This window comes from Mus caroli, chromosome 17 (genome assembly GCF_900094665.2).
Source record: "Mus caroli chromosome 17, CAROLI_EIJ_v1.1, whole genome shotgun sequence".
Lineage (NCBI taxonomy): Eukaryota > Metazoa > Chordata > Mammalia > Rodentia > Muridae > Mus > Mus caroli.
This window is the reverse complement of record NC_034586.1, coordinates 25,559,789-25,577,034: the sequence shown is the minus strand read 5'-3', so window position 1 is coordinate 25,577,034 and position 17,246 is coordinate 25,559,789. Positions and strand designations below refer to the sequence as shown.

The 17,246-nt window shown below is 48.6% G+C and overlaps 1 protein-coding gene across 1 annotated transcript in view; it reads right to left on the bottom strand.

Annotated features, from left to right (window-relative positions):
- Nucleotides 1-51: 51 nt before the first annotated feature.
- Nucleotides 52-17,246, bottom strand: part of Cmtr1 (cap methyltransferase 1) — a 42,879-nt gene continuing 25,684 nt past the window's right edge. Inside the window, exons 9-24 of the mRNA XM_021149870.1 lie at nt 16,410-16,608; nt 15,307-15,425; nt 13,145-13,241; nt 12,697-12,829; nt 11,729-11,908; nt 8,795-8,851; nt 8,231-8,288; nt 7,589-7,657; nt 6,234-6,365; nt 5,379-5,501; nt 4,719-4,810; nt 4,128-4,196; nt 3,110-3,157; nt 2,321-2,433; nt 1,815-1,923; nt 52-1,253 (exon numbers count right to left, since the gene is read on the bottom strand). Coding sequence (XP_021005529.1) covers nt 1,112-1,253; nt 1,815-1,923; nt 2,321-2,433; nt 3,110-3,157; nt 4,128-4,196; nt 4,719-4,810; nt 5,379-5,501; nt 6,234-6,365; nt 7,589-7,657; nt 8,231-8,288; nt 8,795-8,851; nt 11,729-11,908; nt 12,697-12,829; nt 13,145-13,241; nt 15,307-15,425; nt 16,410-16,608 — 1,740 coding nt within the window. The 3' untranslated portion in view covers nt 52-1,111. The remainder of the gene's footprint in view (nt 1,254-1,814; nt 1,924-2,320; nt 2,434-3,109; nt 3,158-4,127; nt 4,197-4,718; nt 4,811-5,378; nt 5,502-6,233; nt 6,366-7,588; nt 7,658-8,230; nt 8,289-8,794; nt 8,852-11,728; nt 11,909-12,696; nt 12,830-13,144; nt 13,242-15,306; nt 15,426-16,409; nt 16,609-17,246) is intronic.

Below are 17,246 nucleotides of genomic sequence, written 5' to 3'. Positions count from 1 at the left end.
CCTCAGTTACACAGCACTGTGGACAACAGCAGCCCAGCACAGAGCCACACGAGCAGTAAAAATACATTTAATGATCCAAGATTCTGTAAGACACACTGATAGACCCAGAATTGGGTGCAAATATGGCATCCTAGCACTTGCTGCTAGGATTGGTGTTGGGGGCTGGTGGAAGGGACCTCCCATGGTGGAGTCAATTCCAACCTCACAGGTGCCTCAGTGCCCTATCTCCATGGAAACCAGTCTGGCGCTGGCATGGGGCCCTAGGGAGCCTGCATGAACATCTCTTGAAAGAGATTTCCCATTAGAAACAACCACAGATGCCCTCCCCAACCCAAAGCTGTTGCCATTCCTCCCTCTAACAGAGACAGGAAATGGAGTGACTGACTATAGACAAATCAAAACAGATCGCTATGTACCTCCTAGTGGAGAGGAAGGAGCAGCTGGAGCCACTGCTAGCTCAGAACTCTGGCCTAGACTGCTAGAGTAACTTCCTGTTACTGCTGAGACAGGAAGTCAAAGAGCAGGTTTTTAGGCTGCTCTTCCCCTGGAGCTGCCCAGTGCTTACACAGAGGTGGAAACTCAAGGAGCAGTTATACCCAGTACCCAAAGCTCTGAATGTTTGAAAGGTACTGGGTCCACACTCCTTCCCGACCTGCCAGGACAAACTCCAGGATTGGGGTGAAGAAAAGATCACAAGAAACAACTTTGATTGGTATGACAGCTGCTCCTGGCCAGCGTGTGATGAAGGGCCTTCATATTTGGCTGGCCTAGTAGAAATGGGGCAAAACAATGACCTGATTGCTCTCAAGGGCAGTAAATGGAACTCAGAACACTGAGTCGATAAATTCCAGTGGGAATGCCTCTGATAAGTCCTAAGTGCTGACCTGCCCTTGCGCAGCTGCTTTTAAGGTTGACTCCTGGTGGTGCCAGTTCTCAGACAGCAGAGTTTCACAGATGTGTCCTAAGGCCCCGAAAGAGCTCCTTGGGAATGGGGAGGAGCCCATCTCCCTTACCACCAGGGAGAACAGTCCCAGTTCCTTTCCAAGAGGCAGAAGAAACCAGACAGTGGGCCCTGCCTTAAGAATGACAGGACATTCATCAGGTGGAAACCCTAAGGGCCTAGAGGATTGTGACTCTGGATGAAGGAAAGAACGTCCTCCTTGGACAGCTTGTCTGGATCCTGGGGCTTCTGGGAGTCACGCATGTGGAAGCCATCTCCCCACTCCCAGAAGAGCCGGCTGTAGTAGCAGGTACTATAAAGGGGTGGAGGAAGGAGCCATCAGAGTGCTGTATCTAGGTGGTGCAGGACCAAGAAACCACTAGCACATCCCCAGATAGGTGCTTTTTATACTGGGTTCTGTCAATGACTCAAGTTGAGAGATGCCCCTCTGGCATCTAAAGGTTCCACCCAGTGGGCCCCAGCTCTTCCCATGCCTCCAAGAACTAACTTTTGCTGCCACAACCTGCATCCAGCTAGACTACTAGTGTTCCTAGCTCACCTGTTCCACTAAGGTCAGTATTAGCCAGCTACAGAAACAAGTGCTCATGGCTAATTTGAGGCCCTATTGGGGCTGCGATAGAAGCTCATGTCCAGCAGCAATCTGACCAACACGTCTTAAGGAGGAATACCTGAGACCTTGAGTCATAAGGGGCAAGCTTCCTACAACATGTTCCTCCAAACTCTCTGGCAGGTTCCCCTCCACCACCTAGCCAGTCAGCTCTCTACCCAGGATCTGGATGAATCAGGTCCACACTTGGGGCAGCTTCTTTCTGCATGGCAGTGATGGGTTCTAAGACAACGGAGGGCTACTTACTGAAAGGGGGCAATGGATTCTGTAGGGAGAGCATAGACGGACTTCTGGGTTTTCTTATTGTAAAAGAACTTCCTGTTATTGCTCTTGCTGAACCCCATGGTCCATGGCTCTGAGGGAGACAAGGGCAGGCACTCAGGACAGTCCCCATGGGCGTGCCCGTCCTTCCTTCCCCTGCCTAGTCCGTCCAGCTTCCTATGGCCACACCCAAATGGCAGATTATAACCTCCCCAAGGCCTAGCCTGGTCCTCAGCATTACAAGGGTGACGTCTCCAGCCTATAGAGGTACACAGTGGAGAGGCCATGCTTACCCGCTGAGAATACCTTATGAGCATCTATAATTTCATCTCTCCCTACTCCCAGCCAAAGGCCAGAACAGGCCCAAATTGAGGGTGTTTCCAGCAGGTACCGCAGAAATTGTCAGCTGACTGCTGTCCACCTCAACAAGGAAGTCTTGAGTCAAGTTCCCCTTGCTGGCTAGGGGGCAGGGACAGTCCCTCAGTACCTACCATTTACAGTCCTGACAATGTATACGCCTGTGGGCACAAAGTGCCGGTCGTCACGTCCTGTGTAGCTGAGCTTTGGGGTGCCGCCAGAGCCTTTGATGAGCTTCATTTCTAGCCTGGTCTCCCCAAATGGACAGGCATCCAGGAAGCATGTGCACAAGGACAGAGTTGGCATGCTAGTCACAGTGACACGAATCCCACTATCCTATCCTGGCTTGGCAGAAGAAACCAATACTGCTCCAAGCCGTGCTAGGGAGACCTGTGGCAGAGCTGAGGGTAGAGCACAGGCTCTGCACGCCGGACAAGCAGCAGGTGCAGAGATACTGCCCCTCAACCATGCCAATGGGAAATCGGAAAGCAGTTCCACCACTTGGTCTTCAGATGACTACTATGGAGCTCTCTCACAGTGGGACTCATTTGCTGAGTGCGGTAGGCACACTGAAGGCATATAAAACACATCTATGCCCACTGCCCACTCTGGGCTCAGTCTGTGAGTTAAGATTTAGGGTTCCAAGCAGCTTGCATCATCTCTACTCCTTGCAAGGACAATCTTAACTATTCCAGTATTAATTTTGACCAAACTTCTGCCTGACATTAAGTCACCCTGCTTCCTTCCCGATAGGTGCTGAGCTAGCTCACAGCTGAGATTCACCAGGATATCAGTGAGAGGGAGTATAAGTGTGTGGTAGGCAGTGCCAGGGCCAGCTCTATAACCCACCCTGCAGATAAAATGAGTCTTGACTCAGCTAAACATCCCACCACCAATCTAAAGCATATGGATAAGTTACTCACCTGACAAAAATCTTCTCCATCTCTTCTAGCCGATACACCTCCTTCACCCTGTGAGCAGAGCAGATGACAGAGCTTCCTGGGATATGCTCATGAAAGGCATGATAGGGAGGGCCACACCTGCCCTTGTCCTCAGACCCTCCCTGCAACCAGCAGCCCACAAAAATGAGGCTGCTGAGCCAGTGGCATTACTATCCTACAGCCTGCCTAGGTTTCAAAGCTACCACATAGGCCCCTGGGACTGCACCAGTAGCTGGGATTCAGCAGGAAGTCCTGAAGACAGGGGGGTTAAAAGAGGAAAAATATTGCAGGCACATTTCTCTAGCCATACCCTTATCCTCAAATAACCTTTCCTCATACTACAGGCCACAAGTCCTGGCTACATCTACATTGATGTTAGGTCTTCCCACAGCTTAATTAAATAGCCCTGGTAGTTCTATTCTTGTAGGCACAGACCTTATACAGGGAATAGGGCTCTAGTCTGAGGCCCAGCCCTCCGCATCTGGGGGTACCAAACCTGCCTTGGGAACTGCTCCTGAGTAAGCTGCCTGTTGAAACCAGCAGGCAGGACATCATACAACACAGACTAAGCTCACTTTGAGACTGTTCTACATCCTCAATGCTGGGTTCAATTCTAAGTTTATTGATTAGTATGACCAACACTTCTGTGCTAATGTAGGTGTAAGCACCATACCCTCCAGTACTCTAGCAGCCTCTGACCTGGAGAAGCTAGTCTGCTCCACTTACCCTCCCTCCTCCTGCCTGGAACTTTCACCTTAATGCTGACTGCTGACAGGGCCCTCTTTATCCTCAAGCACCAAGTTTCATAGTCAAATCCCCGTTCCATGCAGTCAGCTAAGGATGTTCAAATGTGAATGGGTAACTCACAGGGCAGACATGTGCATCTCAAATGAGGAAATCTTAACCCATCCTTCCACCGCACCCTGTCATGCCACAGAGGAGAAACAAGCGACAGAAAGCCCTAAGCCCACGGGTTCTGGAAGGAGAACGACATACTCACCTGATAGGATTCATGTCTGGCCGGCTGGGCTTAGAGACTGCTTTCACAAATTTCTCAGCAAGCTGAATTCTATAATACAAACATAATCCTTAGAGGCAAGGCAGGGACCTTACCTGTACTAAGGCATTTCCACCAGACAGGTGAGAGGACCCAGACCTACACAAACCATCCGAATGGCAGCATTCATGCCCTCAGAGCCCAATCTATCCTCTGGATTCTGACCTCTGATTTTCCTAAGATGTCCTGCTGTGTTCAGTCATCTCCATGAGGACTTCAAGTATTGTCACATTACACACATGCTCTGTCACTCTAGCCCAGGAACACTAAACTGAGACTGCCCACACTCTGGCCATGAGTTTTAGAAGAAACCCTCCCTCTTCAAACAAGATTACCCTTGTTCAATCTTTACACAAAAACGACCTCAATAATCTAAGCAACTGTGGCATGATGCAATGTGCTAGAATCTGACAATTAAGGCCCACATCTTAGCAAATTGCAAGGCCAACTAACTGGTCTTTCCTCCTGCCTTTGGGCCCAGCCTGTCATGGACATGAGTAGTCCTGCCCTCCCTGCCCTAGGGCCCCGGCACACCGCTGGTTGAAGTGCTGCTCACGGACGTCACTGCCATTCAGCACCAGGACATCAAGGATGTGGATTGCACTGATCTTCCGCTGGGCCTTCCCCTACAACGACAAGCATGCTGTCTACTGTGCAGGTGCAGGCCTTTGGCCTACTCTGCCTACCGTGTGTGCCATGCTGGTGTTCAACCACACATAGCTAAGCTGGGGAAAGGCTGCATCTAGCCTCCCTGCCCACTGGTCCTGAGCAGAGGCTAGCTTGGGCTTGAGAGCAGGCTTTAGGGATGGGAGCCCTCCTGAACCTCAAATCCAGGGAGACTGCCGCCATGATTGCTCTAACCAGAGCTAGCCTCCCCTGTGGCCTGTTTACAGAGTATTCTGAATGTCACACCTGTCCTGTAGTTACTCAAAGTTCCCAAAAATGGCAGGTCTCTTCTTTCCTAAGGGACTCTTGGTTATGAACTAAATTGGCTACTAAACACCTAGTAGAATCCAAGGACTGACGACAGATTTTCTGAGTCTGCCCCTTCCCAGTACCTCCCACAGTACAAGGCCTTAGAGGGAATTATTCTACCACAATATGAAACCAAACTCAGGTGGTTTGTCTAGGCTAGTCTTCACAGGCCCCCATCCTCCTGCCTCAGGGCTGTCTGTGAACAGAAATCCTGCTGACCTCCCCTTTCAGTTCATGCACAATCTCCACACAGAGCAGTGTGTCCCGGGGCAGCTCTGTCTTTAGGTCCAGCTTCACCCAACGGTCTGACTGGCGGCCATCCCAAGTGTAGATCTGGGACTTCTGCAGGCAGAGAGAGGGAGGTTATAGAGACTAAGGAATGAAAGGCTTCGTTCTCAAAGAAGCTTTCTTGGCAGCTCCAAGCAGACAAAGACTGGCTAATTTCAGGAGCAAATGTCTAGGGGAGATGAGTTTTATGACACTTCTCTACTTCCACCCACAAAAGACCTTCATCAAGTTCAATGTCCATGTGGAGGTTAGTATGATAGGAAGAAGAGAAAGCAAGAGGAGAACAAGACGAAGCATGGACACAAAGAAGTGACTGGAGAGAAGTCAAGTCCGTGATGCAGGGTAGGAAAGCACAAAGGCTGCCTCGCCAAGGAAGATGTGAAGCTAACAGGCTCATCGTCCCTCCTTCCATTAGCCCCCATTGGCCCAAAAGAGGAAAAGAGGTGTCTTCCTGACAGTCAATGAATGGCAGGGGTGGGATTGCAGAGACCTGGCCACCCAGGATCAGCCAGATGACCTACTTACTGGCTCTGCATCTCAAGAAAAGCAACAGCCTTCCCTTCAGCCAGGCAAGATTAGGCAGTGGGAAAGAAACCAACAAATGAAGAAACAAAAGCATGAGTGGGTGCTAAGTCTGGGCAAGAAGGGAAGTAAAGTTTCAAGGAAGACCTCTTTGATGCCAATGGAACGAACACATACAGTGTGGCCAGAAGCTGTCTACATCTATACACAAAGGGCACTGCTACCACCCCAAGCCAACAGGAGGCCAGCTGCTTGCTGACTTACCCCCAAGCCCAGGAGGAATTTCTGCTCACTGCCAGACACCATGCAACGATACTCCAACACAGGACGGATCTTCTCCAGGGTTTTGGCAGTGAGCAGTGTGGGCTTGTAGCTGAAGATATTGATGTCAGTGTCCTGTGGCATGGATCAGAGAAAGGGCTGCTGGGACAGGCTGGCAGAGGTGAAGCACAGGCGTCATCTGCTCTCAGAAGCAGGCTCCCCTATATCCTCTTCTCTACCTGACTCATCACTGAATAGTATCTATGCCATCCATTTCAAGTATTCCTTTAGGACCTACTAGGAGAAACTAAGAAAGGAAGAACACAGAATCCAAAGCACGATGGATTTACCAGGGAATGTCACTAGAATAGGTAGCCACACTCTCAGTGACACCGAAAGTGAGGATTGTCCACCAGTCGGCCTGAGAGCAGAGGAATGATCTCTCTACCCCATTCAGAAAAGTCTTGAACCTCATTCTTTAGTCTTTGACCCTCACAAAACCAACACAATGGCCACAACTAGGCCAGCCTCAAGCGATGCCCTAGAAAAAGCTGGAGGCTAATAGCAGAAAAACTCAAGACTAGCTCACCAAAAACAGGATGGAGAAGATGGTTCAGGCCAGCCCAATGTGGCTCCTTTACACAGTTCTCCTGCCTCAGATCATCCCACTATCCCTATCTCCCCCTACAAATCCCTTATGACCCTACATTTTAAGAACAGATAACAAATTCAAAGCCTCTTTTTACAATACACTTAGAGCTCGGGAGGCGGAGGCAGGCGGATTTCTGAGTTTGAGGCCAGCCTGGTCTACAGAGTGAGTTCCAGGACAGCCAGAGCTACAGAGAAACCCTGTCTCAAAAAAAAGAATAAAATCTATTCTATTTGTACTTTCTAATTGTGACTGAACTTGTAACCCCAGCCATGTAGTGAAAAAAAAAAAAAGGTCAAACATATGTCCATAGACAAAATGATACAATCTGTACTTCTTGGATAATTATTAGTCTGCCTTTGCTCTGTGAAACCTGTATAAAGAAAGAAACAACCTGATTGCTAGTCAGTCAGTGCTACAAGATTCCCCTGACCACAACACCTGACTCACTCCTCCCTTGAGACTCCTTCTCTCCTCTTGGGCCACCCTGTCAATGGCTGGGGCTGGACCCCAGCAGCCAGCACGCCCTTTGGTAGCAGAATGCTGTTGCCAGCCTAGGGAGCTCTTGGGAAACCCTACATACACTGGGGAAACTAGACCACCCTTTAGGTCCAAGGCTGACGCCTTCTCAAGCCTTACAGAAGCCAGGGTGACACTGTCCACCCTAGAAAAAAGGCCACTTATGTGTTGCCATATGAATCGGATTTACCTTGATTAATTCAAAAAACTTGAATTTTGGGTCTGAAGAGGAAGGAGCAACTCGAGCCTGGTCTGGGATCTGGAAAGAGACAGCAAAGGGCTTTGTAAGTGTGTGGGTGTGGTGCCTGGCTGTGTGTCTGTATACTACATGTGTGTGTGCCTGGTGCCTGCCAAGGCTAGAAGAGGGCTTCTGAGCTTCTGGACCTGGAGGTACAGGCAGTTGAGAGCTATCATGTGGGTGCTGCAAACATGGGTCCTCTGGAAGAGCAGCCAGTGCTCTCAGCTGCTGAGCTGCCTCTCTGGCTGTGGTTTCTAAGGACCTTGTGGACATATGTGTGAGGAGCTGGATCCACGCTGGGGAAGAAGAAAGCAAGGAAGCTGGAGGTATAACGTTCACTCCCTGTCAAGTCACGACATCAACACAACCCACACCAAATCCTTTCCTCTCCATGCATATGGTGCCATCAGGGTAAAATGCAGCTTGCCTAGAACCTGTGTTCTTTTGACCCAGCTGCTGGCCAAGCTGTCAGAGGGCCAAAGAGGTAACTTGCAGCATGCCAAGGAGCTGGGCACCCTTTCAGGTGGGGAATAAAGGTGATAATCCCCTCATTAACTCCAGCTTCCTGGCCTGGAGGGACAATAGGCTGCTTACCTTCCACAGCTGGAGGCATTCCTTGCGGATCTCTGCCTGCCTAGGCTCACTCAGGGTCCTAGGGAACAAAAGCAGAGCCTTTTATGACCTAAAGGAGTACATCTGCGACAATGGACTAGCCTCTAGAGACAGCTCAGAACTTATAGACTGAAATCACTTCCCTTTCCACAGACTGTAGCCAGCACCACCAGGAGGCCAGTATCCCCTATACACGCCCTTCCCTCCACCCACCAGCACATTCTGATTTCTCCTTTGTTCTCAAAGAAGTGTCACTATGCTGATATTCCACAAGGCAAAAGGAACCCACAAGAGTGGCTTTAAATCACTGTTAAAGAAACGGAGTTGACTGTCACCAGGCAGTGGTGGCACATGCCTTTAATGCCAGTGCTCAGGTGGCAGAGGCAGGCAGAGGATCTCTGAGTATGAGGACAGTCAGGGCTACACAGAAAATCTGTCTCAAAAACCAAAAGGAAGGGAGGGAGGGACGGAGGAAGGGAGGGAGGGAGGGAGGGAAGGAAAGAGAAAGAGCCAGTGGGAAGAGAGCGGTGAGCATGCAGCACTCACGTGTCCTGCACAAACGCGTGGATCTTGGCCAGAGCTTTGATCTGTAGGCTGCAGTAGCTAGGAAAAAAGAAGCCACACATCAACATCAGCACAGAAGTGTAGCCAGAGCAGAGGCCACCTATGTGTGAGGAAGTCGCCGGTGAGGTAAGCGGGCCCACTCAGCAGTTCCATGGGTCCCAAAGACAGCAGAAGAGAACTGAGTGGAACTCGGAGACACTCAGAGTACAAGTCCTGCTGAGAAGAAGGTTCTTCCCCTTCCCTTAAAGAACTGACTAAGGAACAGCAAAGCCCATCCCCAGGACCTGAATAAACGCCAGGCGAGCACTGGCAACTCACCTGGAATCTCAGCACTCTGGAGGCGGCTGCCAACCTCCCCGAGCAAGCTGGCCTGCTAGACTAGGTGAGTTTGGTGAACTCTAGGGTCAAGTGAGAGATCCTCCCTCAATACATAAGGTGAAGAGCAACTGACAACCTGATGCCAACCTCTGGCCTCTTGAAAACAACCAGAGGAAACGACATGATACACAAGGAAAGAATGACAAGGCCAATGGTGGGAACTGGAGTGGCTCTGTGGTTAAGAGCACCCATATCAAATGGCTTACAACCACTGGGAACTACAGCTGGGGGGGGGAGGGGGGGCGTTTCCAATGCCTCTGACTTCTATGGGCAATGGCACTCGTGCACAGACACAAAACAAAAAAGGAAAGAAAATAAATATTTTAAAAAACCCAAGGGTGAGCTTCCCATCAGAAGAAAGGGAAGGAAGAAGTGTGGAATGGTCTATCTTTAAAGTGGTAAAAGAAAAATTCCATATCCAATTCAAATGTTCCTCAAAAATAAAAGACATGCTTTTCTGTGATGTTTTATATGTTGTTTCTTGAGTTTCTTGAGTTAGGGTCTCACTATGTAGCCCTGCCTCTCTGGGGAAGTACAGGAATCTCCTGCCTGAGTGGTGGGGTTACTGGTGCACACCACGATGCCTAAAAAATGCAGTTTTAAATAAACAAAAGCCGGAGATAGTGTCTCTAAAATGAAGTCTATAGGCTGAAACGGAATGACTGCAAATAGGAACTTGGTGCTCCAGGAAGGAAGCTAGAACTTTTGGAAGAGTCGGTGTGTCAGGAAATACCAAGGACAGACAAGACACTGTGATCCCAGCACTCAGGATGATCACCGAGGCAGGAAGACAGCAAGTTCTAACCACCCAAAGCTACACAGAGCACGCAAACTAAGACTTTTTGGAGAGAAAATGAATTATTCACCAAAAAAAGAAGAAGAAAAAAAGCCTAGTTGGATTTCATTATCAAAATTTAAAAGTTTGAGATAGCCAACCTGGAAAGGAAATAAAATTATCTCACTTCACAGATGACATGCCACTGGAACAAGATAGAAAGCCTAGAAATAAATACTCATTTACTACTGTTTATTAGCATTGCTAATCAAGTAGCAAAAGAGTTTTAGAAAGTGTGCCAAGTCCATTTCATAAAGAAAGGACGGTCTGGAAGATCTGAAAAAAATTAATGCCATATCCAAAAAATAATTAAAAATAAAATATCTCAACACATGGGCAAAACTTATAAATTTACAAAAAAACACAGGGAGAGGCCTCATACTAGAAGTACAATAAGAAATGAGTAAGCCAGACCATACTGATGTTACAAACTTCCGTGCCAAGGACATAATACAATGAGAAGAAAATACAGACCAGGAGACAGTATTTCACAATCAAGTCTAGTAAGAGATTAATGCCCAAAATACATGGAGAGCCTTTTAATGAAGTACTTATTTAAAAAAACAAAAAACAAAAAAAAACCTAACACTTAAAAAAAAAAAAAAAAAAAGTGGGGCTGGAGAGATGGCTCAGCGGTTAAGAGCACTGACTGCTCTTCCAGAGGTCCTGAGTTCAATTCCCAGCAACCACATGGTGGCTCACAACCATCTGTAATGGGATCTGATGCCCTCTTCTGGTGTGTCTGAAGACAACTATGGTGTACTCCTATACATTAAATATATATATTTAAAAAAAAAAAAAAAGTCTGGCCGGGCGTGGTGGCACACACCTTTAATCCTAGCACTCGGGAGGCAGAAGCAGGTGGGTTTCTGAGTTTGAGGCCAGCCTGGTCTACAGAGTGAGTTCCAGGACAGCCAGGGCTATACAGAGAAACCCTGTCTCAGAAAACAAACAAACAAACAAAAGTCTGAAGAGGAGAAATGGCTTACCAGTTAAGAATGTACATTGCACTCAAAAAAACAAAAACAAAAAACAAACAAAAAAAAAGAATGTACATTTCAGTGGCCAAGTGGGGCAGTCCACACCTTTAATCCTAGTGCTTGGGAGGCAGGTAACCTGGTCTACAGAACAAGTTCTAGGATAGGCAGGGCTACAAAGAAAAACCTGTTTTGTTTTGTTTTGTTTTTTGAGACAGGATTTCTCTTGTGTCTTGAAAAACCAAAAAACAGAGAACTCAAATTCAGCTCCTAGCGCCCATGTGGGGTGTGGCTCACCCCTGCCTGTAACTCCAGTCCTGGGTGAGGGTGGAGGATGGAGGGGGGTGTCAATTAAAGAAGGGGGAGACATAGCTTTCCAACACCCACCGTAGAACCCCCAACTGACAAAGTTTTGGGCTCCTACAGAACATGCTCTACCCTTGTTTTTCCACGTAATCTCCGGCCTTTAGGCAAGGGTCTTCTCAAGGCCCCAACCACAACTTCTCGTTTCAGGCTCTCTTCCCCGTTAGTCCCAGCTTCCTGTGGGCAGGACTGTGGAGCCAGGGATCCACCTGACTCCCTGGAACAGGACATACTAATAGAACAGAGTAGCCAAAAAGTTGCCCAAAGTCCTCGAATGTCACAGAACCAGCAGAGCAAACCCAGATAACAGAATGTTCTCTAGGCATCCCTCCAACAGTACCAGCAGAGAGCCAGGTAGCTTACCTCTCATTAGACCGTATCATGTAGTCATTAAACTCATGGTCTCCTTTGATCACCATCAAGGGAACTACCAGGTTGACATCAGACTCAGTGTTCCGAAGCTGGTTGAGTTTAATATTCACAGAGAAGAGGTATTCCCGAACATCATCTATGCCCACCTTCAGCCCTTTGCACACCACATACCTGCAGGAGATACCCTGTCACGCCAAGGAGCAAGAGCCTTCCCCCGCCCATTCCTTTACCCTGCCTGCCACTGGAGTCACTGAGCTAAACAGTCTTTCTAGTCAACCTTAAGCCTGAGTTCAAAGGGCAACACAAACTGTGCCTTAAAAAAAGTTACCTCAAGTCCCTCCTTTTCATACAAATTGGTGGCATATGCCTTAAATCCTCCTTGGGAGGCACAGGCAATCGGATTATCTTATTTATGCTCAAGGCCAGCCTGATCTATGTAGTAGGTTCCAGGCCAGCCAGGGCTATACTGTAAAACCCTATCTCAAAATAAAATATATAAGATCTTTTCTTTATATGTGAGACTGTATGTCCATCTAAGAGGTGTTCCCGACTGTCCTGTACCAACAGACATGACTTGGAAAGGCTGTTAACAGACATACTGGATCAAGGTCTCCACCGAAGTCTGCACTTTAACAGGCTACCTGACAATTCGGATCAGCCTTGTTTTCTCTTAATGTTGTCTGTGGGCACCAAGATGCCTGCATACTTCTATATGACAACCCCTTTGCCTATTGCCAACCTATACCCTCTCTTAATAGTCACATTCTTCATGGGCCAACATGAGAATCCCAGATGCAAGTATGGTAAACACAGCTGTGGAGGAGGCACCATTCAAGACCAAGGACCCTGTCTTCTACTGGAGAATCACGCCTCCAAAGTCAAGGTTCCTAACAGTTTGAGAGTTCATGCCAGACAAAAGCACAGGGTTTGCGGCTGATCTGACAGAGAGGAAGTCTTACCGCTCTGAATTGGCAGGCCTGCTGGTGATAGGCTTGAAGAGACACACACGTTCAAAGCAGCAGTACAGGAGGTAAATGAGGCCCACACTGAACGGTGTAAAAAGGTCAAAGGTTTTGCAGACAAAGTGGCCTCCTGGATTGGAGACAAAATGCCCAGGGCAATCAGTGGCTACTGCAGGATGTGGGGGAGGTCACCTCAGACAGTAAAGACAACAAGCCCAAGGTAACTTATGTGACAGCCAGCTGTAGACAGTGCTTTGGGGGGAGGGGGGTCTCTTGCCTTTCCCTCCCTGTATTCCTCCTCTGGTCACCAGCTACCTGATTGATACAACGTTTCTTTCTCCTCTATTTTTCTTTCTTTTTTACATTTCTTAACCAACCCCTGTACTTGTCAGCTATCAGCAGGGTGAGTGGGTCCTTGACGAGGATGGAACTGGGGAAACATCACCTGTGCGGACAACAGACAGTGCCATGAGGAACTGGCACAGCAGGAGCTGCTTGCTGAGGATCTCCTGCAGGTTCTCCTGCCCCTCCACAGAGAAGCCCTGAAACAGAGCACAAGCCCAGAGACAGACAATAAGGGCTGAGAAGCACAGCCTACTACCTAAGCTTCATCGGGGCCGCCATCTGTCTGATCAGAGTTATGTGGTAGTCGCTGCTCAACTCAGGCCACGCACCTGCTTTGTCACTCCCAAACCACACGACCAAGTCTGCTTTTCCAAAGAACGGTCCAGAAAACATTGAATTCCACATGGGAATCCAGGGACAAGTGAGGCAGAAGAGAGGTGAGGCCCTGGCTTTATCACTGGTCAGTCAACAGATAGAAAGGTAAATGTCCTGCTGTCCTCTCCAGGTCCCAGGCCTGACAAAGATTGGACCGAGGATTGCCTTACAGTAACCACTACACTGCCCTGGCTGTGGAGCCCTTCCTTCCAGCTGGCACACACTCTCAGACCAGGGTCTGCTCCAAGAATGCAGGTTGCGATTCCCAGAGCATCTCCCTTCAGCAAAGAGCTGCCAGCCGTGAACCACACTTACAGCCAAGGAAAGGAGTCAGGCAATGGAAGGAGGAACTGGTCTGAATGGTACAGCTTCAGTTTACAAATGACAAGTTCTGGAAATAGTTACACAACAGACTGAGTAGACAAACTACTAAGCTTAGGACAAACCATGTTGTACATTATAATTGTACAGCAGAGAGCAAGAATGCTAGCTTTTGTTAAGCTGTCCCCATAGGCCCAGATCTCACCGATGCAGTCCTATAAAAGTAATGTTAAGCATTGTCTCCCAGACTTAAAGATGTTTCTCAAAATCCACATTTGTTTTAGAGCTAATTAGGTATTCAAAAACAGAGCCAGGCGTGGTGGCACATGCTGGTAGTCCCAGCACTTGGGGGGTAGAGGCTGGAGGATCAGGAGTCAAGGCCAACTTCAGCTTACAGAAAGTCTGAGGCCAGCCTGAGCTATTTTGAGACTCTGACTAAAAAAAAGAAATTTTAAAGATAAGAGAAAGGAAAAGATAGAGATGGGAGGGGGAGAGTGGGAATATGTTCAATGTACAATATATATAAACTTGTATGAAAATATCCTGTACAACACATTACCATATACAACATTTAAAATAAATAACAGAAATAAATCAAAAGGCCAGGCCAGCCCTCCTGCTTCCAAAGCAGAAAATCCTTGAGCTTACAGCCCTGCTGTCTGCTGCAGTAAAGGCAGAAAAGGCAACTGGCAGACCCCACACATCTGCTCAATAGGTGCAGTCCCTTCCTCTTAGCCTGCCCCAACTCTGTCCACCTGTGCCCTACTGTGTACAGGTTTCAGGGAGCCAGGGCATCCTCAGGTCCCTCTAACGCTCTGCTTTCTTCCATACACAAAGAACTCCAAAGGCTCTTCTCAACCCAAGCTCTGCCATCCTGTAGCAAATGACATTCTGTCTGTCCTTCCTCCCAAAATGACTGGCATGAGAGGGCTCCCCTGGGCTATGAGATACTGGATGAGAGGGCCTCTGCTAAACAGTGTGGTGGCAGGTTTCCTCTGCATCCCAAGGAGCTGCTCGGGTAGACCCTTGAAAACTCACGTTAGCTAGCTAAGGGCCTCCATGGACTCTGTGCTGCTGCTGCTACTGCTCAAGTATCTGTCAGTGCACATGAGGCTCAGAAGCCACCTGGAGACAGCCTCCAACAGCAACAACCCGGCTGACAAGTGCCGGCAGGGTGCCTCCCATTCAGTTCTGCCTAGCTGACCCCAGCTGGGGCCCACGCTCCACCAGTCCCTCAGCAACTAGAGGCTTTTCCGTCAGCACAGTGAGCTCAAGCAAATGTTTTTTACAATAGGAGAATCTTTATAAAAATTGTAGGAAAATGTATAAAATAAATAAAAATGTGCATCCCTATGATATGAACATTGAGTTACCATTTATTGGGTCAGCTCAAGAGCAAAACTAAAGCATTTTTCAAGGGCAGCTAGGGTGGGGGTGGGGGGTCGTCAGCATAGCACTTACTAAGGATGCCCAAGGCCAAGGGTTCAATTCTAAGCACACCAAACAAAACAAACCTCTAAATTCACAACACACCCATAAAGCGTCTTTCCAGAGGGAGTCACCTACCCCATCTGCCATCACAAAGTGGACGCCCTTGCGATCTGTGTTGTCCAGGACAAAATTCCGAAATGCATTGATGTTCTCTGGGCGGGTGATATCTCCATCTCCATCGACCCCACCCTCACCTGATGGGACACAAAAAACTATGAATTTATCTGCTTCCAGCAGCCAGGCCAGGAGCTCCGAGAAGCAGGACCCATCCGGGCTATGCTGATAAGCCGGCAAGAGCCAACCCCTGCTCTCAGAAGCCACAGTTCAAAGGGAACTGACCAACCTAAAGTTATCAACTGAAGCAGAGGATCTTGCTTTTCAAAGCACTTATGTTTAAAAACCAGTATTAGCTAGGCATGGGGGCTCAGGCCTACAGGTATTCATAAGGCTGAAGCAGAAACACTGCCCATAAATTTAAGGCCAGTCTGGGCTACACAGGGAGTTTTACATTGGCTTAGAATACAAAGTGACCCCCATCTCAAAACATCAAATCCTAGCACTTGGGAGACTAAAGCAGGTGGAAGACTAAGGCCAGCCTGGTCTACACAGCTGAATTCCAGGCTAGCCAGGGTTACATAAAGACCCTGTGTCAAAGCAAGCAAACAAACAAAGAGAATAAAAACAAACCATGAGAAAACAAAACAACAACCACCACCTCCATAAGAACTGTTAGGAAAGAATTCAGGATCCGCTGACACATCACAGTCCGTCTGTCAGGGCAGAGGGACTGCTGTAACTGCCGAGCTGCTAGTGAGTGCAGTTCATACCAACACACTGGGCTGCAGCTGGGCTTATGACCCAGCTTTGTTAATAACTGCCAGTTTCCAGCTAGGAGTCAGGCAGTTTCATTACCCCCGTCACCACACACGAACCACCATCCTGCAAGGAGAACTGTACGGCTTTGATGAGTTTACTTAGGGAGTACAGGCCGGTGGTTGAAAAAACAAAAAACAAGACAGATGCTTGAGAGGGAGTTAAGACCCTCACGCCAGGGTCTGTGAATCCTGGCTAACAGAACAGGAAGAGCACAGGTAGCAACAGCTTGGGCCTTGAAGTCCCCACATGGGAGCGGAGCAAGCCTCCTATTTCCTAGTCCCCGCCCTGCTCAGTGTCCCTACCATAGTAGGGCTCGAAGAGCTCGCTGGAGGCCGAGTAGAAGTCCTCCAGCTTGAAGTCGTTGGGGCCCTTGAGCGTCATCCCAAAGCCCTTTGCGTGCCACTTCTTCCTCCACAGCACGTACTCGGAGAAGCCTCCCGGGCCTGCACACACATCAGCAAAGTAGAGAAGGTCAATGTCCGACTCCTTCAGCAGTGGCTTCTGCAGAGAGAGGTGGAAGAAAAGGAGATCGGGAAACAGGTGGCTCAGTGAGGAAAAGAAAGGAGAACTCAAGGAAGAGGAGGCAAAAGAATAGAAGTACTTATCAGCAAGCATGATCCAGCACTCCCCACACCCAGACACCTCCTTGGTCACCACTGCCCACTGGAGCTTCCTCACCCAAAACATCCTTAGCAACTTTCCCCCAGCCAGGCCGACTCAAGACTCCTCAGACAAGTACCTCTGTGGCTATCTAAGTGCTGTCTCCATGTCTCAGGGTCCTGCCCTCACCACACTGGCCCTTGCTTGTACCCTGGTAAGTGGAACACTGCAGACAGAATGAAATACTGAGACACACAGCAGCTGGCACAGAGCTGGGTTGGAGTCTAGGAGACCTGAGTATTAGATGACGGCTCTCCCTAAGCAGCCCCTGTCTGGTGGCTGTAGCATGACCCAAACCCCCAGCTTCAAGGGCCTGCCTTCCTACAAGGCAGCCTCAATCTTCCCTCCCTGGCTCCTCCTCCCGTGGTGCCCTTCAGTTGCCTTTATTTTGGAATAAGTTTATACTTCGATAACCAACAGAGTGCAGAGTTCCCATGCTTCTCATGTAGCTGCCAGTTTTTTTTTTTTTTTTTTTTTTT